The 11,293-nt window shown below is 31.7% G+C and overlaps 1 protein-coding gene across 1 annotated transcript; it reads right to left on the bottom strand.

The window, feature by feature from the left end:
* Positions 1-824: 824 nt before the first annotated feature.
* Positions 825-6,448, bottom strand: LOC139425962 (sterile alpha motif domain-containing protein 15-like). The gene is made up of 2 exons (XM_071182966.2): positions 6,356-6,448; positions 825-1,106 (listed from the first exon to the last, which is right to left on the bottom strand). Exons 1-2 carry the CDS (start codon positions 6,383-6,385, stop codon positions 918-920), a joined length of 219 nt encoding a protein of 72 aa, XP_071039067.2. The 5' UTR covers positions 6,386-6,448; the 3' UTR covers positions 825-917.
* Between the last annotated feature and the right edge of the window lie 4,845 nt (positions 6,449-11,293).

The raw sequence follows: 11,293 nt of genomic DNA, 5'->3' as shown, positions 1-11,293 counted from the left end.
TACTAAACAATGTTTTTTAATCAGTGAAAATTCTAGAATATACTGAGTGTTCCATAATCAGCTTCTTAATATATGTTTTTGTACCAAATACTTGGAGCTTAGCAATATAGGAGTGAAAAGCCTTGGGGTGAAATTCTTAGAGCTATTTTTGGCAATGTTTTGAATGATAACACATAGCCAAAGATTTATAACTTTGAACTGTGTAAAATTTATAAAGCTGAGGATGTTACTGAAAGAAATAAGTTGAGTATTATCTACTGAGAATGAACAGCATGAGTGCCCTTAATGTGACACTTTTCTTTGGAAAATTAAGAGCAGGATCTAAAACAAATATAGAATTACCTTCTGGTAGAAGTTTTTGCTGTGCTGCTGTTCTAACAATATTTAATTTTGAAATACTTGACAAAATTGAATTAAAAAATATACATACATCAGGGGTCGTTTAGTAATTAATATTAAAGCATGGATAAGATTTAAGCAATATCAAAAACTAATTTAAGTCACAATTGAAAGGAAGGGTGAAATTCAATATACCAAAACATGTTTGATTGCTTGAGAAGACAAAGAAGATTTCAAGACATTACTTGAAGTTTAAGTTTCGTCTTGCAAACAGAACGTTTTTAATTATACGTCTTTATTAATAGTGATTCGTAAGATTTAAAAAGTTTTTTTTTTCATTTCAATATTAATTTGGTATCTCTATTGCATGCTTTTTTTCTTCAATTTAACAAAGTATTCTTAAAATAAATATTAAACGTTGTGATTAGAGAACACCCTGTAAATATTTCATGCAATGCATTTGAAACCCCATTAATTATGGATACTTATTTTTTATTTTAGTACGCAAATACTCAATCCGTATTTTATAAAATTTTTCTTCTAAAAGACAACAATATAAGATAAGAAAACAAAATGTATCAACCTTCATTGTGCTTCAGTTCAGTATTTTTCAAGAAATCAGAATATTTAAGATTTGCTACTCTCTCACCAGTTCTGCTGTGTTTTTCCAAGAACAATGCCCAAGGTTCTCTTGGTGTCATAGACAGGTTTCGAAAATATCCAATATATCTGGTATTCAGTAATTTTCTGATGGCTGCTGTTATACTCTAATAAAGTAATAAGTTAAAACATACATATTATTTTAAAGTACAATTATATTTAGTGAACTATGGTGGGTAGGATGGGTGAAAAGATATATATTTTGTTGGAAATTTTTTCTGTTTTCAAAAATCTCTTACAGATTTGTAAAGGAACTGTAACCACCTGTTTATATCATTCTCTAATAACTCTACGAAACTATGCTTTTTGCCTCAAAATTTGGCAACTTTTTAAAATTGAAAATAATATATATTGAATTAACTTCATTAGAATGCAACGGTTTTAAGAAATAATAGTCAAATATAAATCTGTATTCTTAGCTTTATATTAATTTTTTATATTCATTTATTTCGATTCGTTGGAAGCCTCATTTTTTTTATAGAGAAGGCTGTATTCTTCAGGTATTTATTATCTGTATCATTATCAGTTATTTTAAAAAATGTAGAAATTTGGTTGTATAGTTTTTATATCTAAAAATCATAAAAACTGAAATGGGACAAAAATAGCTAGTAAATTTTAAACCGCAAGAAAATAAAATTTCTCCCTAATTGACACATATTCATTCACTCTAATGCTGCCCCCCAACACATGCGACGCAATGCATATAACAATAATAGGCAATGATAATTATTCCTTTATCTTTTTCCCACGAGACATTTGCAGCTGAAAAAAAAGTTTAAATACATAAATTCGTAAAACTAATTTTCGAATATTTTTGAGTGACGTATCAAACTGTGATGACATTTTCTGTAGTTTTCAAATCTATAAATATTTTTTTTAAATATTTTATAAATGTTTAGATAGAAATCTGGACTTCACAAATAAAAAGCAGAAATGATGATGAAGGGTTACAATAAAATGTCCAAAATTTATACAGTAAGTGAGCTAGGCTAAATTTCTTTTTTCTTTGTCAACTCGCATCTTTAAACAATTTTCATAAAATAAGCTTAAAGGATTTATATCTTTTGTTTCATAAAATTCATCCTAATTACTACTATTTTAATAAATATTTTCGGAATTTTTCGTTGTCCAATATTTGAAAATTACTTTAAATATTACTACTTGACTCCGCCCCTATTCTCATTCGCTCGTTAACCTCAAGGATCTAAAAATTCTTCATTTCAATTTTTGAGCCTGTTTCGAAATTGTCTACTTATACGTTGAAAGGCATTTAAAAAGTATCGAAACTGTCAAATATCAATCGCATGATATCAAAGATATTAATGTATAGTTGTGAAATATTTTCAAAATTCGATGTGAGGGAAATATAGTTGGGAAATATTTTCAATTTCAATCAAGAAATTCGATGATACCAAATTCGTCACCTAAGCCTCACCTCTTGAGGGGCAACTTTAAAACTCCCATTTTTTTGTTGTTGGCAAATTTAAATTTTTTTGAAAAAATTCTCCAATATGTCTAACCGGAGATTTCGGCTTACTAATGGCACTGTGATTGTATTTTTTTCTCGCAGCACGTGCCGATAGTTCATGTTTATATTTTATTTTACTAATCACATGGACTCAAAAAAACTCTATAAACATTATTTATTTTTCGCAATACGTGGTAGGAAACAGAGCTCACACATCTTTATTCCATTCGACGCAGCAGTTCACACTACAGGCTCGTTAAAGTTCTAACAAAGAACTGAATTGTTCTTTCTCAACATTCTATAAAAACATACACTAGATGGCGTTGGCAGTTGCTCAGAACTGTGATCGACAAAAACAATGGAGTACAAATTGTTTAAAAAGAAGACATATTTCGAGAAATAAAAACGATATGCTTCATTTATTGAAAAAATATGTTTAATGAAACCGAGTTTGATCCCCAAACCGATCTATTACATTTTAGCAAATGAAAATAATTATTGTACTCAGAGCCGGATTATACCTTTCGTAGGCCCTAGGCACAGAGCCGGATTATACCTTTCGTGGGCCCTAGGCATAGCCGTTTTTGGGCCCTCCCCTCCTTCCCCCACTCCTCCCCTCTTTTCAAAATATATGCTAAAATTTTCTTGCATATTTTTTTTTTTACATTTTTATTAATATGGACTTTAATTTACAAATTTGTTTATCGAACTTTATCTGCAATACCGACATTCTGCCGATATTGCAGTTGATATCGATAATACCATTATGATTAGTTCAATCGATAACAATGTTAAAGATAAACTTGTGAATACTTTTCCTAACGTTCACATTGCATTAAGAATATATTTGTCGAATCTTGGATCAAATGCAGAAGGAGAAAGATCTTTCTCCAGATTAAAATTGATAAAAAATTATTTGCGTTCAACAATGATCGTTTGGCATCGCTCGCACTTATGTCTATTGAATATGACATTTTGCGTAGTTTTGGAATTCGACAGCATAATACAAGATTTCGTTGAATCCAAAAATCGCGAAAAAGTAATATATTAGATCATAAGATTCTGCAAAATAATTTATTACCGAAAAATATTATATTTTTATATGTATCTTCATAATTTTGTGCAAAATACACTTGTTGTTTTTAAAGCTAAATTATTTTTGTCAACAAATTTTTTTCTCCCAAGTTTTTCGTAGACCCCTGAATTTCGTAGGCCCTAGGCACGTGCCTAGTGTGCCTATAGGAATTCGACCCCCTCCCCCCCCTGCTTCGCTTTCAGGAATTGGAGGGCCAAGTTTGCCATCATTAAAAAGTCTTCTTCAAAATATCAGATTCTCCCATAATTTTTTGTTTCAATCTATTTCGTTTTTCTTGAAATATCTTTACTTCAAGCAATTTGTATGTACATCGTTTTAATTTTTGTAAATTACAGAGACAGCTGCGAACAAAAACTCAAAACCCCGAAGGTTGAATCTGAGTATATTTTTTTCTGGAGGATTCAAATCTGCAATAAAAAGCTCGGTTTAAGATTTTGAAGTTTTCCACACACCACACTCGGGTTGATAGTTTTGGGGGTCGAGTTTGGTAGCATTATAGGTCTTCTGCAAATACTTTAAATATTTGACCCAGAGCTCACTTATCGGATGTTAAACCGTTTCCATACTTTTTGGACACTCTTTGCATTTTTAATAATTTTGCAATCACCGAACTTAGCATATAATTTTAGAATCCTCGTCAAGATTAAAGTAAAAGTAGAACACACATTAAAATTCAATAATATTTACACATAAGAAAACGCTATCAAATATGTTAATTTACTATTAATCATGGCAGAATATAAAACATTAAAACCAATTTGATTGCTGTATGAAATTTTAAAGTGCTATCTAATAATCATCTCTCTCCTCTCCTCAGTTTCTTCTGGCTACCAAACAGGTTTATATATTTTTAATCTGGCCTCGCTTGTCAATGACTCGTCAGGGTGTGATAATTCTTTTTTTCCTCTTCTAGCTAATGTTTTAATTTGTGATCTACGATGTGTATTTTTTCCCACATCATTTCCGATAAGGATTACAAAAATAAATTAAAGATAGCAATTTTAGAAATGCCTTGTATTTAAATAAAATTCGAATCGCAGATCGAGTACTGGAGGCTGGACTTTCTTTACAGTTGTTCAAATCTTTTCCCCCTTATTATCCAAATCATTTTATCATTATTGTTCAAATCGTTTTTTACGTAATTTTTTTATAGTTTATATGCTAGTTGCAGGATATGAATTTTAGCAATCGTCTTTTAATATTTTTTATGAATAGCGCCTTTATGACATGTTATTTTAAATGATTCTTGATATTTTGAGTGAACAAAGGAAAGAGTAGAAAGAAAAGAAGAAAAAAAAATGAATTAGTGAAGGGTGAATCTGTGGACATCCAATTTGTGAGGAAATATAATTTATACATCTGGTAATTTGTAGGATGGCAGTCGGTGTACAGGATTTGAAATAAGAAAATTATTTTCAAATTTCTATATTTAAAAATCTAAATTTTTTTTCTCCTGAAAATTCTATCCCTGAACAACGGGATAAAGCATATTGCCTGATAAACTAATTTATGAAGTTAATTTTATATCCGTCGCTGAACATCCGACCCAATTTTTGCGTTTGCGACTACTAATGTTTAACTCCATAGCCTTGTATTTTTGAACCCAACCCAGAAGACAAGGGAAGTATTGGGAAAAATTTGCCTTTCTGGACTACTTTTTGATGGAACTAACTCGCATTTGCGTTACATGGAGTGAAAGAACACGAGAACCTCCCATGGTTAGCCTGACGCCAAGGGAAATCAAACCCATGATTCGTCTACCACTGAAGGCGTGGTTTCTTAGGACAAGACGCCGTCAGCTGGAAATCAGCGCTAACCTCTGATTGGTCCATTTGTGAGTTTGATAGTATACGTTATCGAACGCTCATCTTGAACTACAACTGCCGTCAAACTCAACTGCAGTTGGATTACAACGTGACGTAAACCACAGAAGCAATGGCGGACAACATCCAACAGCACATTGAAATCAGTCAAGATTTTGATTTTGACATTATACATAGCTTCTTCATTAAACATAGCACTCTTCAATTAGCTCAGCTATAATGTGTTTTTTCTTGGACAAAGTCATTATTTGTTCTCTAAAACACTGGTCGACAATAACAAAATCAATACAAATTCAAAATAAATATTTGTTTACGTTATTAACGCATGCGCAATGAGAGATAATGTCTGCGTTGGACCGACTGCTCACGCTGAGCTAACAAAAAAGTATTTTTTTGGTATCAGCTCTACCTCAACTTTCCGCTGACGCCCAGATGAGGTGCTAGTTCTAAGAAACCAGGCCTTGAGCTAACAAACCAGTATTTTGTTGGCGTCAGCGGGACGTTGACGTCCCGCTGACGCCCAGATAAGGCGCTTGTCCTAAGAAACCGGACCTTGAGGATATTTCACGTCAGCACTGTGGTTGGTGCTAGCCGGATGCGGAATTCGTATCGACCAACCATTGCTGGGATTCGAACCTGGTTCACCTCATTGGAAGGCGAAAGCTCTGACCCCTGAGCCATCGCGGCTCTATGAAGTTTATTGTTAATTGGGTACTTTTCTATTTCGCTGGTGCAAGTAAATTCAGTTGTTTATTTATTTATTTTTTTAAATAAATAGTCACCTACCCAGGGAAAACAAAACAGTTGAATTTACTTGCGCCTAGTGACTGCACTGCACCGGCGAAATGGAAATGCACCGATAATTGTTTATTATTCTTCCTACTCCTTTGGGGTGCAGTAAACTGTTATAAATATGGATTAATTTTCAAATAAAGTCATATATAACACAGTAATTTATGATGTACTGACCTTAATGTCTTCAAAATCTGTCACTCCCATTTTCGGTAAGTGTGAAGCTTCGATTAGAATTAATTTTCGACCAGTAATAAAATTGCTTTCAAAGCATTCCTAAAAATAGATAATTTTATCCTAATTGCAAATTGACCTTTCAATATATAACGAGGTAGTATAAGAATCTATTCACGAGATAATTATAATGTATTCAAATTTTAGTATAAATTTTGTAGTTTTTTGTTGTCTAGTTTAACAGAAATAAATAGAAAAGTCGCAAAATAAACTACACTCCGCAATAATATTTACGATGTAGTTGTCATAAAACCATAAACATAGTATGAGTATATATAGCACTATTTAAATATCACTAATATCGAACTGTATTTAAATTTTTTGGTGATTCTACAAGTATTTGTGCGTTTTTCACTTTCATACTCTATGATTTTTGTGGGCACCGGGCGTAAATCTCAACGTCAATATAGTCACCAAGTTTTTAAAGTACATATTAAGAAGACGCAACACCCTTCATGGAAAATTCTCTTTGGCCGATGTAATGAATTTAAAATTTAATGTATAGAAAACTGAGTTCAATTAAATTCATAGGAAAAAGTTGAAATATATTGTTTTCAAATTATCGAAGTTCAAATAAGTTATGGCAGGATTACTTAGGTTTATGCAGAGGGGGAGGAGTTATCTTGCAGTATGCCTCAGACTGCCATCAACTCTCGTTCCATGGAAACAAGTAGACTTTTAAAACTTGTATCAAGTGCGTAGCCATCAAGCTTTTACCTAGCACTTCTTAGATTGCTTGGGATTATTATTAGATATCATCACCAACTCGATTCCAGTGCAAAACTTTTGAAAGTCTATCTGATAAATCTTGTCAGACCCGGTAGAATAAGCAACAAAAATCGAAGAAAAATAGTTAAGTTATATTACAATAAAACTTAGTTAATTACCTTGAAACTATTATTAAAAATCTTTAAAGAGTTCATTTTAATAAAAAGTAAAAATTTTAAATAAAAATCTACTACTGTTAAATGAATGACTTAGTAATGCATTAAGGACAAAGTCTGGCGGTTTTCGCCATTTCGTCTGGTACCAAGCAGAGAAATAATTATCACTTTCAGTCCTCAATTAACAATAAAGTGTGCTATGGTAAAAAAAAAGTAAAGTTGGATACTTATTTGTTAAAAGGGGTACATAAAAAATCTATTATCACAGTACTTGATATCAATTTACATACCAGTTGTATTTATTGCCACAAATTATTACACTGGCATCAATAACAGTTAGGCGAAATACTAAAAATTTTTAAACTTTTCCAAAAAGAAATTATTTCCGTATTACGATAAATTAAGAAATGATTTGGGAAAAATATACTTGAGGGTGCCCCTTGGCGAAATTGGCGACTTATGTTTGGCGCTATTCCTGTTTGCGCGGAACATCGTGGTAACAGGAATGGCGGCCAAAACATAATGATATTTCAATAAGACATTGGAAAATTTAAACAAAACATCGGCCAAAACTTGCAACGAACCCAATATGAGCAAAATTAATAAATCCAATAAAAGGATTTTGAATCGAAGCAAAAATTAACGGAGAAAAGGAAAAAAACAGCTCACTTCTTCATTAAGCTTGAATATTCTCAGATTTAGGTGCACAGAATTATCTAATAACAGTTAGATACTGTCTAAATTTATCATGAATAGAGTATATGTACTTCCATCGCCACATAAATTCGACGAAATACGAATCGAGAATGGCGTCCGTAATACCGGAGTAGCGGTGACATTTTTTTCTTAAATCCCTTTTTATGACTGCCCACATACCTTCGATCTTATTGACCAGATTCAACAGTAACCTTACCAGCCGGTATCCAACGTAGACCGAACGGACCTCTGAAATTATATATACCGTTGATCATTTAAAAATAAAGCTAAAACCTAAACCAATCAGAATCACGATTGTGTTTCAACATCGCCCAACTAGGCGATCAACCGCGATCACAGCTTGGCGAGAATCAAGGGGCACCCTCAAATATAGTCTACCCAATGATTTTTCTTTTCTGTAAATATTTTAAAGTTCAGCTTTCCCAAAACTTGTATGAGAATAAATAATTTTTATCTATTACTTTACTGTAATGGTAAATAGTTCCTTTAATTGAAAGTTGAACTAAAGGAAATACTCATGAAAAATACATGCTTCAAAAACACTGAGAAATATATACTTTGTATTGTGGAAATCCTAAACTTTCAATCCATGATGCGACTTCAGCAGCACTCCATTGAATACATGGAGGTAATTCCAAATCAAGATAGTCTTCAGATCTAAGATTCATTATGTAACGTACGATTTCAATTTACCAAACTATTACTACCTTAGTTTCTTTGAGCGAATATGCAGAAAAACGTTTTTTTATGCGAAGCTAAAATTAAAAACAAAATGTTAATATAAATTATTAATGACAATATTTAATTTACGTTATTACGAAATAATTTAATAACCTTAAATTCTCATCACATTGAACATAATTATAATTTAAATACCAACTTAAATGCATAGTTATGATGCGTGGAAGGTTTGATTATGTCATCAGTTACGGACAATCCACCGAACAGTAATACAAACCGCTAAGACAATACTTTTCACCTTTTTAACTGTGTTTATTCATCAACTATTTCAAGTTTTGAAAATATTTAGATAAAGTAGATTTTATGTTGTATGTGTCAATGATGATCACAATACTTATAGCTCTTCTTGTCAAAAATTTTTATTCAAATTTTTTTTTTTACTTCTCAAATAGTTAAAACGATAAGATCTATTTTCAGACAACTTAAAAATTAACTGCGACATTGTTATTTATAATTACAGAAATTGTACAATCTGGAAAAATAGAACATTTAATGGTTTAATGATCTGATTCAAGAAGAATTATTCATACTTCAAAGAGATAAATTGAACTTTGGAAAATGTCATGTTATTTTCAATTATAGAAACAACCGTGTGATTGAAATCAGATTTAATTAGTGAAGGAGCACTCGACACATACGCGTGACGTCCTATAAGCGACGTCACGCGTATGTGCCAAACCTAATTGGGTACTTGCCCTTCAAGAATAAGAAGATCACTGATACCTACACATATGACCTATGACGTCAGTGCCGGTTGATCATTTATGAGCAAAATGACGCATTAAAGTTCAGCTAAGCGTGTCATTTAAGAAGTTAATTAAATACTGTGCCGTAACGCACATCGATTTTTTAAAAAATAGAATTCTTTCTCGTCTGTGACTTTTACTTAACTTAGATTTATTATTTGTTTATGTATTTTATTGTAACTGTGATATATTTATGTTTTGAGTACCTATCAACTTCAATGCATAGTTAGTTTGCTTATGTCCCACATGGCTTCGTGCCTGCCTTCGTGTTAAATACGAAATATATAGTGAAAGAATTGAAATCTTTGTGAAAGAATATAGAAAGTGTCATTTAAGGGAATTGGTACTTGACGGGCTTGGCTTACTCGAAATAGAACGGAAATAACAGTTTCTAACCTAAGCAAATGCCACGTTTCATCAACCAATTAGGATTGAGATATCCACACTACGTCACTTGCAGGTATCCCGTTGGCTTCTGAGTCGAATAATACTACGATTTACCTACGATGACGTCACTTGCAGTTATTCAATTGTATCACTTAAGAATAATATCATAAGATTCTTTATTTTTTTTTTCTGTTTGCAAATTTTTCAAAGCAATTGTCTGTGTAAAAATATAATTAGATTTACCTTCTTTGACAGGAAGTTTAAATTCAAGGAAAAGTTATGAAAAAGTAAGAAATTCATTTCAAATGAACTTTTGGAAAGTTTTGTAGCATACAAAAGTCTAATTATTTGAGTTTAATAGATTTTGTTTTATGACCAAAATGTGAACAAATGATCTATAAAAATATCCTACAATATGTTTGCCTTTTTTGTAATAATTAAAAACGACTATAAAAATTTAATTAAGTTAAATTAATTAAAAAATTTTAAAACATTTTATTGAGATTTATGAGTTTATTTTCTCCTAATCTGCATATTTCTTAATAAAAATAGCCTTTTACCATTGCATTACCATTGCTCACCTGCCGTTGTCAACCTCCTCCACGAAATAAAATAAAATAAATAAGTAAATAAATTATTAATATAAGCGGTGCTAACGACTCTATACTGATGAAAATCAACATACATTTTCAATTTTAGTCATTTTTAAGTTCTTAAGAAATATTATATGGATTCTTCTATAATTTTAGCCATGCGATTACTCATCTTTTTCAAAAACGAGTCAGCCTCGAGAGATTTCTTTAGTAAAAAATTACAAGCAAAACAAAGTACTTATAAGCAATCTATACCATTCAAAATTAAATCTTATCTGTAATTAATACACGTGGCTTTCCATATTATGTGCTATGTGTAAAATGGGCAAAATAAAAAAACGGGGCTCCTTAGGGCGCTTTTTCATTACACGGCACGATACCGACAAAATCGGACGACAAATGTGTGAACGACAATATGGTTGCCGGATCGTTCAAGCAATTGTTTTTTCACTTGTCCGATATCGTTCGTCCGAGAAGTAGAAATTCTTGTTCATTCAGTGTTTTGAGCTTGAGTGAGCAGTTGTTTGTGTTCTGCTGCTATTCTTTTTCTGCTAACTTTATTTATGCCGGATGATAATCATCGTCTCAAACTTCTTACTTTATTTTAGAATAAAAAAGCTTGCAGTGCAAAAACGTTTTTGGGTGCACGAAATGGTACTTACATATTAACGCCACCGCAGCTACAGATTTGGCTGTTTTTAAGTGCCGCCAATCTACTCCTAAAATTTTTGCGACAAATCATGAAATAAAAAACTTTATTTAAAATCTAAAAATTCAAAACACTTTATTTAAAAACAAAGTAGTCAATCGGAT

The sequence above is a fragment of the Parasteatoda tepidariorum genome, chromosome 7 (assembly GCF_982258835.1).
Source record: "Parasteatoda tepidariorum strain Cologne lab strain chromosome 7, Ptep-v5.0, whole genome shotgun sequence".
In the NCBI taxonomy this organism is placed as follows: Eukaryota; Metazoa; Arthropoda; class Arachnida; order Araneae; family Theridiidae; genus Parasteatoda; species Parasteatoda tepidariorum.
Note: the sequence above shows the minus strand (reverse complement) of the source record. Positions and strands in the feature narration are given on the sequence as shown.

Bases quoted from the DNA above. Each gene is read 5' to 3' on its own strand.
- LOC139425962 (XM_071182966.2), bottom strand. From the start codon at position 6,385: ATGGGAGTGACAGATTTTGAAGACATTAAG. The intron at 1,107-6,355 runs GTCAGTACATCA...TTACTTTATTAG, and splicing joins CAGATTTTGAAGACATTAAG to AGTATAACAGCAGCCATCAG.